This window comes from Salmo trutta, chromosome 28 (genome assembly GCF_901001165.1).
Source record: "Salmo trutta chromosome 28, fSalTru1.1, whole genome shotgun sequence".
NCBI classification, from domain to species: Eukaryota; Metazoa; Chordata; class Actinopteri; order Salmoniformes; family Salmonidae; genus Salmo; species Salmo trutta.
Window position 1 is genome coordinate 69,487 of NC_042984.1, and position 20,806 is coordinate 90,292.

General features: G+C 43.1%; 1 protein-coding gene across 1 annotated transcript in view; it reads left to right on the forward strand.

Annotated features, from left to right (window-relative positions):
• lad1 (ladinin) overlaps positions 1-19,940 on the forward strand; it is a 79,267-nt gene extending 59,327 nt beyond the window's left edge. The window contains exons 10-12 of the mRNA XM_029718218.1: positions 2,709-2,775; positions 17,631-17,855; positions 19,472-19,940. Of these exons, the coding sequence (XP_029574078.1) occupies positions 2,709-2,775; positions 17,631-17,855; positions 19,472-19,573 (394 nt within the window). The 3' untranslated portion in view covers positions 19,574-19,940. The remainder of the gene's footprint in view (positions 1-2,708; positions 2,776-17,630; positions 17,856-19,471) is intronic.
• Positions 19,941-20,806: the final 866 nt, after the last annotated feature.

Below are 20,806 nucleotides of genomic sequence, written 5' to 3' on the forward strand. Positions count from 1 at the left end.
AAATGTAACCTTTATCTCTAACCCTAACCCCTAACCCTAACCCCTAACCCTAAATGTAACCTTTATCTCTAACCCTAACCCCTAACCCTAAATGTAACCTTTATCTCTAACCCTAACCCTAAATGTAACCTTTATCTCTAACCCTAACCCCTAACCCTAACCCTAAATGTAACCTTTATCTCTAACCCCTAACCCTAAATGTAACCTTTATCTCTAACCCTAACCCTAAATGTAACCTTTATCTCTAACCCCTAACCCTAAATGTAACCTTTATCTCTAACCCTAACCCCTAACCCCTAACCCTAACCCTAAATGTGACCTTTATCTCTAACCCCTAACCCTAAATGTAACCTTTATCTCTAACCCTAACCCCTAACCCTAAATGTAACCTTTATCTCTAACCCTAACCCCTAACCCCTAACCCTAACCCTAAATGTAACCTTTATCTCTAACCCTAACCCCTAACCCTAACCCTAACCCCTAACCCTAAATGTAACCTTTATCTCTAACCCCTAACCCCTAACCCTAAATGTAACCTTTATCTCTAACCCTAACCCTAACCCCTAACCCTAAATGTAACCTTTATCTCTAACCCCTAACCCTAAATGTAACCTTTATCTCTAACCCTAACCCCTAACCCTAAATGTAACCTTTATCTCTAACCCTAACCCCTAACCCTAACCCCTAACCCTAACCCCTAACCCTAAATGTAACCTTTATCTCTAACCCCTAACCCCTAACCCTAAATGTAACCTTTATCTCTAACCCCTAACCCTAAATGTAACCTTTATCTCTAACCCTAACCCCTAACCCTAAATGTAACCTTTATCTCTAACCCTAACCCTAACCCCTAACCCTAACCCCTAACCCTAACCCCTAACCCTAAATGTAACCTTTATCTCTAACCCTAACCCCTAACCCTAAATGTAACCTTTATCTCTAACCCTAACCCCTAACCCTAACCCCTAACCCTAAATGTAACCTTTATCTCTAACCCTAACCCCTAACCCTAAATGTAACCTTTATCTCTAACCCTAACCCTAAATGTAACCTTTATCTCTAACCCTAACCCCTAACCCTAACCCTAAATGTAACCTTTATCTCTAACCCTAACCCCTAACCCTAAATGTAACCTTTATCTCTAACCCTAACCCTAAATGTAACCTTTATCTCTAACCCCTAACCCTAAATGTAACCTTTATCTCTAACCCTAACCCCTAACCCCTAACCCTAACCCTAAATGTGACCTTTATCTCTAACCCCTAACCCTAAATGTAACCTTTATCTCTAACCCTAACCCCTAACCCTAAATGTAACCTTTATCTCTAACCCTAACCCCTAACCCTAACCCCTAACCCTAAATGTAACCTTTATCTCTAACCCCTAACCCTAAATGTAACCTTTATCTCTAACCCTAACCCCTAACCCTAAATGTAACCTTTATCTCTAACCCTAACCCCTAACCCTAACCCCTAACCCTAACCCCTAACCCTAAATGTAACCTTTATCTCTAACCCCTAACCCTAAATGTAACCTTTATCTCTAACCCCTAACCCTAAATGTAACCTTTATCTCTAACCCTAACCCCTAACCCTAAATGTAACCTTTATCTCTAACCCTAACCCCTAACCCTAACCCCTAACCCTAACCCCTAACCCTAAATGTAACCTTTATCTCTAACCCCTAACCCTAAATGTAACCTTTATCTCTAACCCCTAACCCTAAATGTAACCTTTATCTCTAACCCTAACCCCTAACCCTAACCCCTAACCCTAAATGTAACCTTTATCTCTAACCCTAACCCTAAATGTAACCTTTATCTCTAACCCTAACCCCTAACCCTAAATGTAACCTTTATCTCTAACCCTAACCCCTAACCCTAAATGTAACCTTTATCTCTAACCCTAACCCCTAACCCTAACCCCTAACCCTAAATGTAACCTTTATCTCTAACCCCTAACCCTAAATGTAACCTTTATCTCTAACCCTAACCCCTAACCCTAAATGTAACCTTTATCTCTAACCCTAACCCCTAACCCTAACCCCTAACCCTAACCCCTAACCCTAAATGTAACCTTTATCTCTAACCCCTAACCCCTAACCCTAAATGTAACCTTTATCTCTAACCCCTAACCCTAAATGTAACCTTTATCTCTAACCCCTAACCCTAAATGTAACCTTTATCTCTAACCCCTAACCCTAAATGTAACCTTTATCTCTAACCCCTAACCCTAAATGTAACCTTTATCTCTAACCCCTAACCCTAAATGTAACCTTTATCTCTAACCCTAACCCCTAACCCTAAATGTAACCTTTATCTCTAACCCTAACCCCTAACCCTAACCCCTAACCCTAACCCCTAACCCTAAATGTAACCTTTATCTCTAACCCTAACCCCTAACCCTAACTGTAACCTTTATCTCTAACCCTAACCCCTAACCCTAACTTGTTTTAGTTGGTATTTTATTAGGATCCCCATTAGCTGTTGCAAAAGCAGTAGATATTCTTCCTGGGGTCCACACAAAACATGAAGCATAATACAGAACATCATTAGACAAGAACAGAACAACATACATTTCTACTGACACTATAAGAATATAATAATAATGCCTGTCTGAAACCCATAACCCTAAAATGTAACCCTAATCTCTAACCCATAACCATAACCCTGTCCCCTAACTTCTAACTCTAACCCTGTCCCCATGTAGTTCCAAACAGAGGGTGTCATCCCGTTCCATCCAGGAGAAGATGGAGAGACTGGCCCATGCAGCTCAGGTAGAACATCATATAACATTACATAACATCACACATAACATTACACAACATCACACATAATGTCACATAACATTACACAACATTACACATCACACATAATGTCACATAACATTACACAACATCACACACCATCACACATAACGTCACATAAAATTACACATAACATCACACAACATCACACATAACATCACATTTAACGTCACATATGTGACCGACCGGCTCAATTCGGTCATATGTAGAAAAATTTGAAATTGTGTTTTTTACATTGGATAAAATAAGAGACTCAGAGCTACAAAATGGTATATCATACACTACAGTTGAGGAACAATGGGTAAGTCATTTTCCTTTGAAAGTTGATGAACTTGTAAACTCACTTTATAGAAAATGGCCTTTCAATGTTTTGGTACAACTATTGGAGAGCTCTTCTTTGTCTCCACCCATTCAGCATTGTTCACACCTCTTAAGCTTTAGCCCCACCCATCTCTTTAAGAGCTAATCCGAGCTGACCTTTTTTTTTTTAATTTCTCCTTATTTTAACCAGGTAGGCCAGTTGAGAACAAGTTCTCATTTACAATTGCGACCTGGCCAAGATAAAGCAAAGCAGTTCGACACATACAACAGCACAGAGTAACACATGGAATAAACAAACGTACAGTCAATAATATAGTAGAAAAAATCTATATATAGTGTGTGCAAATGAGGTAAGATTAGGGAGGTAAGGCAATAAATAGGCTGTAGTGGCGAAGTAATTCCAATTTAGCAATTACACACTGGAGTGATTGATGTGCAGAAGATGAATGTGCAAGTAGAGATACTGGGGTGCAAAGGAGCAAGATAAATAAATGAATACAGTATGAGGATGAGGTAGTTGGATGGGTTATTTACAGATGGGCTGTGTACAGGTGCAGTGATCTGTGAGCTGCTCTGACAGCTGGTGCTTAAAGCTAGTGAGGGAGATATGAGTCTCCAGCTTCAGTGATTTTTGCAATACGTTCCAGTCATTGGTATCAGAGAACTGGAAGGAAAGGCGGCCAAAGGAGGAATTGGCTTTGGTGGTGACCAGTGAAATATACCTGCTGGAGCACGTGCTACGGGTGGGTGTTGTTATGGTAACCAGTGAGCTGAAATAAGGCGGGGCTTTACCTAGCAAAGACTTATAGATGACCTGGAGCCAGTGGGTCTGGCGACGAATATGTAGTATGGGCCAGCCAATGAGAGCATACAGGTCGCAGTGGTGGGTGGTATATGGGGCTTTGGTGACAAAACGGATGGCACTGTGATAGACTGCATCCAGTTTGCTGAGTAGAGTGTTGGAGGCTATTTTCTAAATGACATAGCCGAAGTCGAGGATCGGTAGGATAGTCAGTTTTACGAGGGTATGTTTGGCAGCGTGAGTGAAGGAGGCTTTGTTGTGAAATAGGAAGCCGATTCTAGATTTAATTTTGGATTGGAGATGTTTATTATGAGTCTGGAAGGAGAGTTTACAGTCTAGCCAAACACCTAGGTATTTGTAGTTGTCCACATATTCTAAGTCAGAACCGTTCAGAGTAGTGATGCTAGTCGGGCGGAAGGGTGTGGGCAGCGATCGGTTGAAGAGCATGCATTTAGTTTTACTAGCGTTTAAGAGCAGTTGGAGGCCACGGAAGGAGTGTTGTATGGCATTGAAGCTCGTTTGGAGGTTAGTTACCACAGTGTCCAAAGAAGGGCCAGATGTGTACAGAATGGTGTTGTCTGCGTAGAAGGGGGGTGGAAAATTATTGGGGGGTGGAAAGTCATTATGATCATCATCCCTGTTTCTCCTTTTCTTATCTTCATCTGTTTCTACTTTCTTTCACCATTAGTCCTTTAACCTCTTACATCTAGGGGGCAGTAATTTCACGGCTGGATAAAAAACGTACCCGATTTAATCTGATTATTAGTCCTGCCCAGAAACTGGAATATGCATATAATTATTAGCTTTGGAGAGAAAACACTCCAAAGTTTCTGAAACTGTTTGAATGGTGTCTGTGAGTATAACAGAACTCCTATGGCAGGCAAAAACCTGAGATGCTTCTGTTCAGGAAGTACCCTGTCTGAACATTTCTTGCCCTTCTTGATTATCTCTGTCGTTTACAAAGGATCTCTGCTCTTACGTGACACTTCTCACGTCAACAATGGAGTCTCACAGCCCGGGAAAAACAGGAATGACGTAATTCAAAGCCCTGGCTGAAGCACACGAGAGCAAAAGCTAAGTGGTCACTTGATGGACTAAGCCTTAGGCGCGTGACACGCCCCGCCCCCGGCTTTCGGTTTTTTCCTCAGTTTACAGACAGGCAGATTCCCGGTCGGAATATTATCGCTTCTCTACGAGATAAATTGCATAAATATTGGTTTTAAACAGCGGTTGACATGCTTCGAAGTACGGTAATGGAATATTTCGAAATTTTTTGTCATATTTTGCGTCATGCTCGTGGCCGAGATTTAGCGTTGGGATAGTGTCTAGAACGCACGAACAAAACGTCGCTGTTTGGATATAACGATGGATTATTTGGGACCAAACCTACATTTGTTATTGAAGTAGAAGTCCTGGCAGTGTATTCTGATGAAGAACAAGCAAGGTAAGAACATTTTTCTTATAGGAAATGTGATTTTGGTGAAGGCTAAACTTGCAGGGTGTCTAAATAGCTAGCCCTGTAACGCCGGGCTATGTACTTACATTATTGCAAAATGTGCTTCATCCGAAAAGCTATTTTAAAATCGGACATATCGAGTGCATAGAGGAGTTCTGTATCTATAATTCTTAAAATAATTGTTATGCTTTTTGTGAACGTTTATCGTGAGTAATTTAGTAAAATCACCGGAAGTGTTGGGTGGGAATGCTAGTTCTGAACGTCACATGCTAATGTAAAAAGCTGGTTTTTGATATAAATATGAACTTGATTGAACAGACATGCATGTATTGTATAACACAATGTCCTAGGTGTGTCATCTGATGAAGATCATCAAAGGTTAGTGCTGCATTTAGATATGGTTTGGGTTTATGTGACATGATATGCTAGCTTGAAAAATGGCTGTGTGATTATTCCTGGCTGGGTACTCTGCTGACATAATCTAATGTTTTGCTTTCGCTGTAAAGCCTTTTTGAAATCGGACAGTTTGGTTAGATAAAGGAGAGTCTTGTCTTTAAATAGCTGTAACATAGTCATATGTTTGAAAAGTGTAAGTTTTCGGATTTAGAGGAGTTTGAATTTCGCGCCCCGCCCATCATTGGATATTGGAGCAGACGTTCCGCTAGCGGAACGTGTAGATGTAAGAGGTTAATAACTTTCCTGTTGGACTGTCTTTCGGCTTCCCTCCCACTTTCTAAACTTACCCCAATCTATTCGACATTTCTTGCCTTTCCTGGTTTCCTCAAACTTCTCCAACTTATTTCTACATTCTGCTAATACAATTTCACTCACTGTGCCTTTTAATGGAAAAAAATCTGCTACTGCTACCAGAGCGGTACCTGTACCAGAAGGTCACTGCCCCATTCATCTGCCATCTGTCCAATCAACAGATCGGGCAGGCAAGGTTCTCCCTTACTGCTTTTGGCTCCCATTTTGAAACTCCACTATACACACACACTCAGACACAAACACACAAAACAACAGTATTTGGTTAGGAACGTCTACTTTAATTATAATTTAAAGGAGTAATTTCTTCTCCATCAAAGTATGTTTTAATTACTCTAAATTTTGCACCCACACGTCCGGATGAAAGGCGTGCCCGTAGTAAACTGCCTGCTACTCAGGCTCAGAAGGTAGGATATGCATATTATTAGTAGATTTGGATAGAAAACACTCTGAAGTTTCTAAAACTGTTTGAATGATGTCTGTGAGTATAACAGAACTCATATGGCAGGCAAAAACCTGAGAAAAATCCAACCAGGAAGTGTGGAAATCTGAGATTTGTAGTTTTTCAAGTGATTGCCTATACAGTGACTTAGGGTTCATTTTGCACTTCCTAAGGCTTCCACTAGATGTCAACAGTCTTTAGAATGTTGATTCATGCTTCTACTGTGAATGGGGCGAGAATAAGAGCTCCTGGAAGTAGATGAGTGAGAAAATGACATGAGCTCAGTGGCGCGCACTCACATGCGAGTTAGCTGTGTTCTTTTTCTTTTTTGAAGACATTGGAATTGTCCGGTTGGAATATTACTGAAGATTTATGATAAAAACATCCTAAAGATTGATGCTATACATCGTTTGACATATTTCTACGAATGTAAATATAACTTTTTTTGACTTTTTTCGTGACATTTTGTGCGCGCTTCCTGCATTTGGAGTAGTGGACTAAACGTGCGAACAAAAAGGAGGTATTTGGACATAAATGATGGACTTTATCGAACAAAACAAACATTTATTGTGGAACTCGGATGCCTGGGAGTGCATTCTGATGAAGATCATCAAAGGTAAGTGAATATTTATAATGTAATTTTTGTCATTTCTGTTGACTCCAAAATGGCGGGTACCTGTATGGCTTGTTTTGATATCTGAGCGCTGTACTCAGATTATTGCAAAATTTGCTTTCGCTGTAAAGCTTTTTTGAAATCTGACACAGCGTTTTTTTTTTATATAAATATAAACTTTATCGAGCAAAACATACATGTATTGTGTAACATGAAGTCCTATGAGTGCCATCTGATGAAGATCATCAAAGGTTAGTGATTCATTTTAACTGTATTTCTGGTTTTTGTGACGCCTCTCCTTGCTTGGAAAATGGCTGTGTGGTTTTTCTTGTCTCGGCGCTGTCCTAACATCTAATGTTATGCTTTCGCCGTAAAGCCTTTTTGAAATTGGACAATGTGGTTGGATTAACAAGAAGTGTTGGATTAACGAGAATTGTATCTTTAAAATGGGATATAATAGTTGTGTGTTTGAAAAATTTGAATTATGAGATTTTTGTTGTTTTGAATTTGCCGCCCTGCTATTTCACTGGCTGTTGAATAGTGTGTCCCGCTAGCGTCCCATATACCCCAGAGAGGTTAAACAGCTTGGAAAATTCCAGAAATTGATGTCATGGCTTTAGAAGCTTTTGATAGGCTAATTGACATAATTTGAGTCAATTGGAGGTGTACCTGTGGATGTATTTCAAGGCCTACCTTCAAACTCAGTGCCTCTTTGCTTGACATCATGGGAAAATCAAAAGAAATCAGCCAAGACCTCAGAAGAAAATAATTGTAGACCTCCACAAATCTGGTTCATCCTTGGGAGTAATTTACAAACGCCTGAAGGTACCACGTTCGTCTGTACAAGTACACAAGTATAAACACTAATGGGACCACGCAGCCGCCATACCGTTCAGGAAGGAGACATGTTCTGTCTGCTAGAGATGAACTTACTTTGGTGCGAAAAGTGCAAATCAATCCCAGAACAACAACAAAGGACCTTGTGAAGATGCTGGAGGAAACAGGTACAAAAGTATCTATATCCACAGTAAAACGAGTCCTATATTGACATAACCTGAAAGGCCGCTCAGCAAGGAAGAAGCCACTGCTCCAAAACCACCATTAAAAAAAGCCAGACTACGGTTTGCAACTGCACATGGGGACAAAGATCGTACTTTTTGGAGAAAAGTCCTCTGGTCTGATGAAACAAAAATAGAACTGTTTGGCCATAATGACCATCGTTATGTTTGGATGAAAACAGGGGAGGCTTGCAAGCCGAAGAACACCATTGCAACCGTGACACACGGGGGTGGCAGCGTCATGTTGTGGGAGTGCTTTGCTGCAGGAGGGACTGGTGCACTTCACAAAATAGATAGGATCATGAGGGAGGAATATTATGTGGCTATATTGAAGCAACATCTCAAGACATCAGTCAGGAAGTTAAAGCTTGGTCACAAATGGGTCTTCCAAATGGACAATGACCCCAAGCATACTTCCAAAGTTGTGGCAAAATGGCTTCAGGACAACAAAGTCAAGGTATTGGAGTGGCCATCACAAAGCCCTGACCTCAATTCTATAGAAATTTTGCGGGCAGAACTGAAAAAGCGTGTGTGTGAAAGGAGGCCTACAAACCTGACTCAGTTACACCAGCTCTGTCAGGAGGAATGGGCCAAAATTCACCCAACTTATCGTGGGAAGCTTGTGGAAGGCTACTCGAAATGTTTGACCCAAGTTAAACAATTTAAAGGCAATGCTACCAAATACTAATTAAGTGAATGTAAACTTCTGACCGACTGGGAATGTGATGAAAGAAATAAAAGCTGAATTAAATAATTCTCTCTACTATTATTCTGACATTTCACATTCTTAAAATAAAGTGGTGATCCTAACTGACCTAAAACAGGAATTTTTTACAAGGATTAAATGTCAGGAATTATGAAAGACTGAGTTTAAATGTATTTGGCGAAGGTGTATGTAAACTTCCGACTTCAACTGTATAACTAAGTCACACAAGACAACAAGTCTGTATCTGGGAAAAATAACACTACAACAATGGACAATTCTTTAAGTAAAAACAGCATAGTAAGTCTAATTTAGTAATTTTCCACAACAATACCTAGGCTAATTCCGTGGCGTACTGCTTGGCCCCCACCTTTCAGTCTGCTGACTCTGCTACTGACTACCCAGGTCTGGTACAGGTGCCCGCACCTATTGCCACTTTCCCCGAGCGTCACTCACCTCCAGCCACATTTACACACACACACGGCAGTCTCTGATCTAAATTGTCTCTTTAGCCTGTGGAATTGTGTGGACTTTTACTCTGGAATTTCGATTTGTATTACTTGCCCTTTATTGTTATTTTATTGTAGCTCATAGCTAAGGTTTATTTGAGAATAGTGTGCAACCTGATAGGCCTATTATTTTAGATCGGAGTCTTAAAAAAACTTTTTATGGTTATTTCTCATGTTGATTGATCGGCTACAAACAAACATGTTGCTGTTGCTATTGTCTACCCTTGACTCTTACACTGACTATGATGCATTTAGGGCCCGATGCCTCTAACTTTGATTGTTTTTCCAATGTTGCGTCCTGGGAGAAACCATACCCTTGCCCAACTATTGCACAGGAGAACTCTGCGCATTTTTCCCATGAAAGAAACCGCACGCTTGTGTTTACATGTCTGAGTTTTTCTTTCAGTCTCTGGACTATAGGCACCTTTTTGAAATATGTTGTGTTAAAGATGCTGCTTCCTTTGGACTATGGTTCTAGTACTGTCTGTGAATCCAAATGCTGTCAAATCCATTCTAGACTTGCCATTATTTTGCTGATATTTTTACCACATCTGAATTGAAAAAAGTCAATGGTCAGAAGTTTCTGCACATAAATGTAAGAAGTCTTCTTCTGAAACTTGATTTTGTGAAGTTTGGGATAAAAACTGCTGTCCCAGATTTTATTTATGCTTTTCTTTCTAGCTTAAAAAAAATCTGTTACTGACAAAGACATTTATCATTGATGGTTACAATGTTTTTTTGGACAGATCACAAATCTAAGTGTGGTGGTGTTGCTATATACATAAAAGACAAGTTCTCTGCGACCATTCTGACGTATTTTACCAAACCCAACCTATTCCGACTTCTGTTACCAAACCCAACCCATTCTGTCTTCTGTTACCTTATGTATGTAAGGGATGGTAAAATTCCTGATTTACCTCCATGTATCATCAAGAAGAGAAACTGGAAGCAGTTTGATATTCTGTTTCTTTTTACATTAGGTTTTTAACATTGTCTGGAAAACAGTTGAATTCATCCCTGATGTTGAATTAGTATTTTCTTACTTCCACAAAGCTTTCCAGGATGTATACACCAACCATTACAATTTCAACCAATACAGAACAAAGGGAAGACACAACCCTTGGTTCTGAGATGAACTAGTTGAAATCATCATTACTAAAGCAAGAAGGTATGATTCAACTGATGACTGGATGGCTTTTAAACGCCTTCTGAATCAGGTGTGGCTATGACCTGAATGCAGACTACTCTCTCTACTGCCTTCTGAATCAGGTGTGGCTATGACCTGAATGCAGACCACTCTCTCTACTGCCTTTTGAATCAGGTGTGGCTATGACCTGAAATCAGACCACTCTCTCTACTGCCTTTTGAATCAGGTGTGGCTATGACCTGAAATCAGACCACTCTCTCTACTGCCTTTTGAATCAGGTGTGGCTATGACCTGAAATCAGACCACTCTCTCTACTGCCTTTTGAATCAGGTGTGGCTATGACCTGAAATCAGACCACTCTCTCTACTGCCTTTTGAATCAGGTGTGGCTATGACCTGAAATCAGACCACTCTCTCTACTGCCTTTTGAATCAGGTGTGGCTATGACCTGAAATCAGACCACTCTCTCTACTGCCTTCTGAATCAGGTGTGGCTATGACCTGAATGCAGACCACTACCTCTAATCTACTGCTGATAATATGAATAACCCTTCCACATGTTGCCAAGTAGTGAAAGATTTAGAGTGCAAAAAAATATGCAGTTTCCTAAACAACTGCTGGAGGTAACTGAGAAAACGGTTATCCTGAGCTCTTTTAGTCAGCATTTTATTGATGCAGGCAGATTATTTAATTGGGTTGAAGGTCAAAATCCCCCCCCCCCCCCCCCGTGAAATTACGTGATACCTCCGTCCACTTCAGGATGTGTAGAGCCTTGGAAGCAATTGATATAAAAAAAAATCCCCTGGCCTTGATAATCTAGACCCCCACCTACTACAATTAGCTGCAGACATCATTGGTCCCACTTTAACATGTATTTTTAACCTCACCCTAAAATATAATGAAATCCCCAAGTTGTGGAAATCAGCATTTGTCCTTTCTCTTTTGACAGGAGTTGATCCAACGCTGCTGAATAACTATCGGCTCAAATCTAAATTCTGTTTGGCAAAAGCGTTGGAGTCCCTTTTCAATAAGCAGTTTAAAGCCCACCTCCAGGAAAACAACAATATTTTACGTGGTATCCAATCACGTTTCAGGTCAAGCCACAGCACTGTTACAGCAACATTGAAGGTTCTGGATGATATTCACTGTGCTCTGGATAAGAAGTTGTGTTTATAGATTTGTCAAAGGTGTTTGACACTGTAGACCCTACTGTATTGGTGCAGAGACTGTAGACCATACTGTATTGGGGCAGAGACTGTAGACCATACTGTATTGGGGCAGAGACTGTAGACCATACTGTATTGGGGCAGAGACTGTAGACCCTACTGTATTGGGGCAGAGACTGTAGACCCTACTGTATTGGTGCAGATACTGTAGACCCTACTGTATTGGTGCAGAGACTGTAGACCATACTGTATTGGGGCAGAGACTGTAGACCATACTGTATTGGGGCAGAGACTGTAGACCATACTGTATTGGGGCAGAGACTGTAGAACATACTGTATTGGGGCAGAGACTGTAGACCCTACTGTATTGGGGCAGAGACTGTAGACCATACTGTATTGGGGCAGAGACTGTAGACCATACTGTATTGGGGCAGAGACTGTAGACCATACTGTATTGGGGCAGAGACTGTAGACCATACTGTATTGGGGCAGAGACTGTAGACCATACTGTATTGGGGCAGAGACTGTAGACCATACTGTATTGGGGCAGAGACTGTAGACCATACTGTATTGGGGCAGAGACTGTAGACCCTACTGTATTGGGGCAGAGACTGTAGACGATACTGTATTGGGGCAGAGACTGTAGACCATACTGTATTGGGGCAGAGACTGTAGACCCTACTGTATTGGGGCAGAGACTGTAGACCATACTGTATTGGGGCAGAGACTGTAGACCCTACTGTATTGGGGCAGAGACTGTAGACGATACTGTATTGGGGCAGAGACTGTAGACCATACTGTATTGGGGCAGAGACTGTAGACCCTACTGTATTGGGGCAGAGACTGTAGACCATACTGTATTGGGACAGAGACTGTAGACCCTACTGTATTGGGGCAGAGACTGTAGACCATACTGTATTGGGGCAGAGACTGTAGACCCTACTGTATTGGGGCAGAGACTGTAGACCAGACTGTATTGGTGCAGAGACTGTAGACCATACTGTATTGGGGCAGAGACTGTAGACCATACTGTATTGGGGCAGAGACTGTAGACCCTACTGTATTGGGGCAGAGACTGTAGACACTACTGTATTGGGGCAGAGACTGTAGACCATACTGTATTGGGGCAGAGACTGTAGACCATACTGTATTGGGGCAGAGACTGTAGACCCTACTGTATTGGGGCAGAGACTGTAGACCCTACTGTATTGGGGCAGAGACTGTAGACCATACTGTATTGGGGCAGAGACTGTAGACCATACTGTATTGGGACAGAGACTGTAGACCCTACTGTATTGGGGCAGAGACTGTAGACCATACTGTATTGGGGCAGAGACTGTAGACCCTACTGTATTGGGGCAGAGACTGTAGACCCTACTGTATTGGGGCAGAGACTTTAGACCCTACTGTATTGGGGCAGAGACTGTAGACCCTACTGTATTGGGGCAGAGACTGTAGACCATACTGTATTGGGGCAGAGACTGTAGACCCTACTGTATTGGGGCAGAGACTGTAGACCATACTGTATTGGGGCAGAGACTGTAGACCATACTGTATTGGTGCAGAGACTGTAGACCATACTGTATTGGGGCAGAGACTGTAGACCCTACTGTATTGGGGCAGAGACTGTAGACCCTACTGTATTGGGGCAGAGACTGTAGACCATACTGTATTGGGGCAGAGACTGTAGACCATACTGTATTGGTGCAGAGACTGTAGACCATACTGTATTGGGGCAGAGACTGTAGACCCTACTGTATTGGGGCAGAGACTGTAGACCCTACTGTATTGGGGCAGAGACTGTAGACCCTACTGTATTGGGGCAGAGACTGTAGACCATACTGTATTGGGGCAGAGACTGTAGACCCTACTGTATTGGGGCAGAGACTGTAGACCATACTGTATTGGGGCAGAGACTGTAGACCATACTGTATTGGGGCAGAGACTGTAGACCATACTGTATTGGGGCAGAGACTGTAGACCCTACTGTATTGGGGCAGAGACTGTAGACCCTACTGTATTGGGGCAGAGACTGTAGACCATACTGTATTGGTGCAGAGACTGTAGACCATACTGTATTGGGGCAGAGACTGTAGACCATACTGTATTGGGGCAGAGACTGTAGACCATACTGTATTGGGGCAGAGACTGTAGACCCTACTGTATTGGGGCAGAGACTGTAGACCCTACTGTATTGGGGCAGAGACTGTAGACCCTACTGTATTGGGGCAGAGACTGTAGACCCTACTGTATTGGGGCAGAGACTGTAGACCATACTGTATTGGGGCAGAGACTGTAGACCCTACTGTATTGGGGCAGAGACTGTAGACCCTACTGTATTGGGGCAGAGACTGTAGACGATACTGTATTGGGGCAGAGACTGTAGACCATACTGTATTGGGGCAGAGACTGTAGACCCTACTGTATTGGGGCAGAGACTGTAGACCATACTGTATTGGGGCAGAGACTGTAGACCCTACTGTATTGGGGCAGAGACTGTAGACCATACTGTATTGGGGCAGAGACTGTAGACCCTACTGTATTTGGGCAGAGACTGTAGACCCTACTGTATTGGGGCAGAGACTGTAGACCATACTGTATTGGGGCAGAGACTGTAGACCCTACTGTATTGGGGCAGAGACTGTAGACCATACTGTATTGGGGCAGAGACTGTAGACCCTACTGTATTGGGGCAGAGACTGTAGACCATACTGTATTGGTGCAGAGACTGTAGACCATACTGTATTGGGGCAGAGACTGTAGACCATACTGTATTGGGGCAGTGACTGTAGACCCTACTGTATTGGGGCAGAGACTGTAGACCATACTGTATTGGGGCAGAGACTGTAGACCATACTGTATTGGGGCAGAGACTGTAGACCCTACTGTATTGGGGCAGAGACTGTAGACCCTACTGTATTGGGGCAGAGACTGTAGACCATACTGTATTGGGGGCAGAGACTGTAGACCATACTGTATTGGGGCAGAGACTGTAGACCATACTGTATTGGGGCAGAGACTGTAGACCCTACTGTATTGGGGCAGAGACTGTAGACCATACTGTATTGGGGCAGAGACTGTAGACCCTACTGTACTGGGGCAGAGACTGTAGACCCTACTGTATTGGGGCAGAGACTGTAGACCCTACTGTATTGGGGCAGAGACTGTAGACCCTACTGTATTGGGGCAGAGACTGTAGACCATACTGTATTGGGGCAGAGACTGTAGACCATACTGTATTGGGGCAGAGACTGTAGACCATACTGTATTGGGGCAGAGACTGTAGACCCTACTGTATTGGGGCAGAGACTGTAGACCCTACTGTATTGGGGCAGAGACTGTAGACCATACTGTATTGGGGCAGAGACTGTAGACCCTACTGTATTGGGGCAGAGACTGTAGACTCTACTGTATTGGGGCAGAGACTGTAGACCCTACTGTATTGGGGCAGAGACTGTAGACTCTACTGTATTGGGGCAGAGACTGTAGACCCTACTGTATTGGGGCAGAGACTGTAGACCATACTGTATTGGGGCAGAGACTGTAGACCATACTGTATTGGGGCAGAGACTGTAGACCATACTGTATTGGGGCAGTATCCTAACTAATTTGCACACACTGTATATAGACTATTTCTATTGTATTATTGACTGTATGTTTATTCCATGTGTAACTCTGTTGTTGTTTGTGTCGCACTGCTTTGCTTTATCTTGGCCAGGTCGCAGTTGTAAATGTGAACTTGTTCTCAACTTGCCTACCTGGTTAATTAAAGGTGAAATAAAATAAAATAAATATAATATTAAAACAATGCACACTATGGAGGGTTTTACGCACATCCAAACTTGTCCCCATAGCTGGACATAGAGAGGGTTTATCCTTGTCCAAAACAGGACCTGCATGGCTATAATAATGTGGGCCACATCCAAACTTGTCCCCATAGCTGGACATAGAGAGGGTTTATCCTTGTCCAAAACAGGACCTGCATGGCTATAATAATGTGGGCCACATCCAAACTTGTCCCCATAGCTGGACATAGAGAGGGTTTATCCTTGTCCAAAACAGGACCTGCATGGCTATAATAATGTGGGCCACATCCAAACTTGTCCCCATAGCTGGACATAGAGAGGGTTTATCCTTGTCCAAAACAGGACCTGCATGGCTATAATAATGTGGGCCACATCCAAACTTGTCCCCATAGCTGGACATAGAGAGGGTTTATCCTTGTCCAAAACAGGACCTGCATGGCTATAATAATGTGGGCCACATCCAAACTTGTCCCCATAGCTGGACATAGAGAGGGTTTATCCTTGTCCAAAACAGGACCTGCACGGCTATAATAATGTGGGCCACATCCAAACTTGTCCCCATAGCTGGACATAGAGAGGGTTTATCCTTGTCCAAAACAGGACCTGCATGGCTATAATAATGTGGGCCTGCCTACAATGCATAGATAAAAGGAATATCAACTCACTGTTTTATACTTGAATGGTGATTAATATTTATTTCTAAGCGGTCTCAGGGGACAAACCCTTTATCAACAGTCTTGACTACTTCCCAATTGCTTTGGGCCTTCATTGAGAAGACGTGAGTCTATGCTTGGTTTTTAATCAAAATGGTAAAAAAATTGATATTTTTTTTAATGTTTCTAAATACGAAGTATATATGCACCAAAAGCACATTAGGCTAGTCTTGTTCCATGTTCATATTGGCAGTGTGCATCACAGCTGGATAGGCTGTTTTAATTTATTTTCTAATTGTTTTAATTTAACCTTTATTTAACTAGGCAAGTCAGTTAAGAACAAATTCTCATTTACAATGACCACCTACCCCGGCAAAACCGGGACGACGCTGGGCCAATTGTGCGCCCTGTGGGACTCCCAATCACGGCCGGATGTGATTCAGCCTGGATTAGTTTCCGCTGTCAAAATGTGGGACATAACCAACTGTTGCCACTAGAACCAGCTTTTGGTTGGTCTTAAATATCCCAATCAGCGCTGGCTGAAATTAGCACTTTGGATCATGTTTTTAAGGACACGTCTCAAATATTTCCACCATGCCCATCTGAGCACAAGTCAAGCTGATATAAGACAGGTATATTGCTGAAAATAGAGCCCTATGTCTGATATTTGTCTCAAATGTTGTTACTCCTGATGCTGTCTTGGTTGGACCAGGTCTCTCTTGAAAAATAGATTTTATCTCAATAACACTAACCTGGATAAATAAAGAATAAAAATGTAAATTAAAATAATAACTGTCTCTAACCCTAACCCTCTGTCTCTAACCCTAACCCTCTCTATCTCTAACCCTAACCCTCTCTGTCTTACCCTAACCCTCTGTCTCTAACCCTAACCCTCTGTCTCTAACCCTAACCCTCTCTATCTCTAACCCTAACCCTCTCTGTCTTACCCTAACCCTCTGTCTCTAACCCTAACCCTCTGTCTCTAACCCTAACCCTCTGTCTCTAACCCTAACCCTCTGTCTCTAACCCTAACCCTCTCTGTCTCTAACCCTAACCCTCTGTCTCTAACCCTAACCCTCTGTCTCTAACCCTAACCCTCTCTGTCTCTAACCCTAACCCTCTCTGTCTCTAACCCTAACCCTCTCTGTCTCTAACCCTAACCCTCTCTGTCTCTAACCCTAACCCTCTCTGTCTCTAACCCTAACCCTCTCTGTCTCTAACCCTAACCCTCTGTCTCTAACCCTAACCCTCTCTGTCTTACCCTAACCCTCTCTCTTACCCTAACACTCTCTGTCTTACCCTAAACCTCTCTGTCTTACCCTAACTCTCTGTCTTACCCTAACCCTCTCTGTCTTAACCTAACCCTCCCTGTCTCTAATCCTGTAGAAGTCTGAGTCTCTGCGTTCTCCAGACATTGCCCATAGGACCCTGTTCCTGCTGGATGAGGTTTCGAAGAAGAGATGCCTGTTTGAAAAGGATCAGGCAGCAGCTCCGTGCAGCCCTGGGGTCCTCAGACAGGAACCTCGCAGATTCACGTCTGGAATCTCCGACCGCATCAACCGCTGGGTCAGCAAGACCAACAGACCTGGCGGCTCTGCCCACAAACCCATGGTGAGTATATAGCCCCTCCCACAACTAACTCCACCCACAATCCAAATAGCCCCTCCCACTTATTCACTAGTGTTACTTACAACCCAACTGGCTCCACCCACAACACTAATGGCCCCTCCCATAACACCACTAGCTCCTCCTACAACCCCACAGTGTGGCAGAACACTCAGACAACCATCGTACCACGTTCCAGGAAGTAGGTCAATTCAGTCAATTCAGGAAGTTAATTAAAGTTGTCATAGAATATAATCTGCATTCATGGATGTGATGGATGATGGCACTAAGCCAACAGTGGTTTAATGATAAAGGTTATTACCAGGTCTAACCGCTAGATCACAGCTTCATCAGTGCAGCACTAGGGAGCCCTGTCTCTGCTCTGACTGTGGAGTGGGTACAGACAGACACACACACGCAGACAGACACACACACTGACTGACTGACTGACTGACTGACACAATTAAGCGTGTAAACTGGTGTCTGCACTTGGCCCAACACAGCTCCATCCACTATGGTGTCTGCACTTGGCCCAACACAGCTCCATCCACTATGGTGTCTGCACTTGGCCCAACACAGCCTCATCCACTATGGTGTCTTCATTTGGCCCAACACAGCTCCATCCACTATGGTGTCTGCACTTGGCCCAACACAGCTCCATCCACTATGGTGTCTGCACTTGGCCCAACACAGCTCCATCCACTATGGTGTCTGCACTTGGCCCAACACAGCTCCATCCACTATGATGAATGTGTGCTGATCGTTCTCTCTCTCTCTGTCTCTCTCTCTCTCTCTCTCTCTCTGTCTCTCTCTCTCTCTTTCTCTCTGTCTCTCTTTCTCTCTGTCTCTCTCTGTCTCTCTCTCTCTCTGTCTCTCTCTCTCTCTCTCTCTCTCTCTCTGTCTCTCTCTCTCTCTCTCTCTCTCTCTCTCTCTCTCTCTCTCTCTCTCTGTCTCTCTCTCTCTCTCTCTCTCTCTCTCTGTCTCTCTGTCTCTCTCTCTGTCTCCTCTCTCTCTCTCTCTCTCTCTCTGTCTCTCTCTGTCTCTGTCTCTCTCTCTCTCTCTCTCTGTCTCTCTCTCTCTGTCTCTGTGTCTCTCTCTCTGTCTCTGTCTCTGTCTCTGTCTCTGTCTCTGTCTCTGTCTCTCTGTCTCTCTCTCTCTCTCTCTGTCTCTCTGTCTCTCTGTCTCTCTCTGTCTCTCTGTCTCTCTGTCTCTCTCTCTCTCTCTCTCTCTGTCTCTCTCTCTTTCTCTGTCTCTCTCTGTCTCTCTCTCTCTGTCTCTCTCTCTCTGTCTCTCTCTGTCTCTCTCTGTCTCTGTCTCTGTCTCTCTCTCTGTCTCTCTCTCTCTTTCTCTGTCTCTCTCTCTCTTTCTCTGTCTCTGTCTCTCTCTGTCTCTCTCTGTCTCTCTCTGTCTCTCTCTCTCTCTCTCTCTGTATCTCTCTCTCTGTCTCTCTCTGTCTCTCTCTGTCTCTCTCTCTCTCTCTCTGTATCTCTCTCTCTGTCTCTCTCTGTCTCTCTCTGTCTCTCTCTCTCTGTCTCTCTCTGTCTCTCTCTCTCTCTCTCTCTCTGTCTCTCTCTGTCTCTCTCTGTCTCTCTCTGTCTCTCTCTGTCTCTCTCTCTCTCTAGGATCTGCATCATGTTGATATCCCCAATAAGCGGAGTGCGTTTGAGAGTGCAGGGGAGGACAGCTCTCCTAACCCAAACCCCCACACCAAGGTCGATAAGTGAAGAAGGATTCAATGTAAACCGTAATTTTACAGTTCAAAGTGCATAAAGACTGAGGTAGGGAGAAAGAAAGATGTGGGGAGGAAGAGAGGAAAGGGAGGTGATTATTTCAACACTTTTAAAGGTGACTGACCCCAACCTGAGTCAGGGAATTTTGGGATTGTAATTGTAATAGGGTGAATCTTTCTGTACTGCCATAAAATGACTCTACTAGCTATGCCAATGCTCTCTTAACCTTAATCTGTCTCAAACCTAACCCTAATCCTACCATATTAAATCCCATAACCCCTGACCCCTAACCCCTAAACATAACTCCTAAGAATGTGTCTAACCTTTAACCCTAAATAAAACATTTTATATCAACACTTTATCTTCCTGGTCTTTATATTTATTTATTTGACCTTTATTTAACTAGGCAAGTCAGTAAAGAAAACATTTGTATTTACAATGATGGCCTACCAAAAAGGCTAAAGGCCTCCTGCGTGGGCGGGGGATTAAAATACATTTAATAAAAATATAGGACAAAACACACATCACAACAAGAGAGACAACACTACATAAAGAGAGACCTAAGACAACGTAGCATGGCAGCAACACATGACAACACAGCATGGTAGCAACACATGATAACACAGCATGGTAGCAACACAACATGACAACAACATGGTAGCAGCACAAAACAGGGTCCAAACATTATTGTGCACAGACAACAGCACAAAGGGCAAGAAGGTAGAGACAACAATGCATCACGCAAAGCATCCACAACTGTCAGTAAGAGTGTCCATGATTGAGTCTTTGAATGAAGAGATGGAGATTAAACTGTCCAGTTTGAGTGTTTGTTGCAGCTCGTTCCAGTCGCTAGCTGCAGCAAACTGAAAAGAGGAGTGACTCAGGGATGTGTGTGCTTTGGGGACCTATAACAGAATGTGACTGACAGAACGGGTGTTGTATGTGGAGGATGAGGGCTGCAGTAGATCTCTCAGATAGCGGGGAGTGAGGCCTAAGAGGGTTTTATAAATAAGCATCAACCAGTGGGTCTTGCGACGTGTATACAGAGATGACCAGTTTACAGAAGAGTATAGAGTGCAGTGATGTGTCCTATAAGGAGCATTGGTGGTAAATCTGATGGCCGAATGGTAAAGAACATCTATAAATTATGTCTCCGTAATCTAGCATGGGTAGGATGGTCATCTGAATCAGGGTTAGTTTGGCAGCTGGGGTGAAAGAGGAGCGATT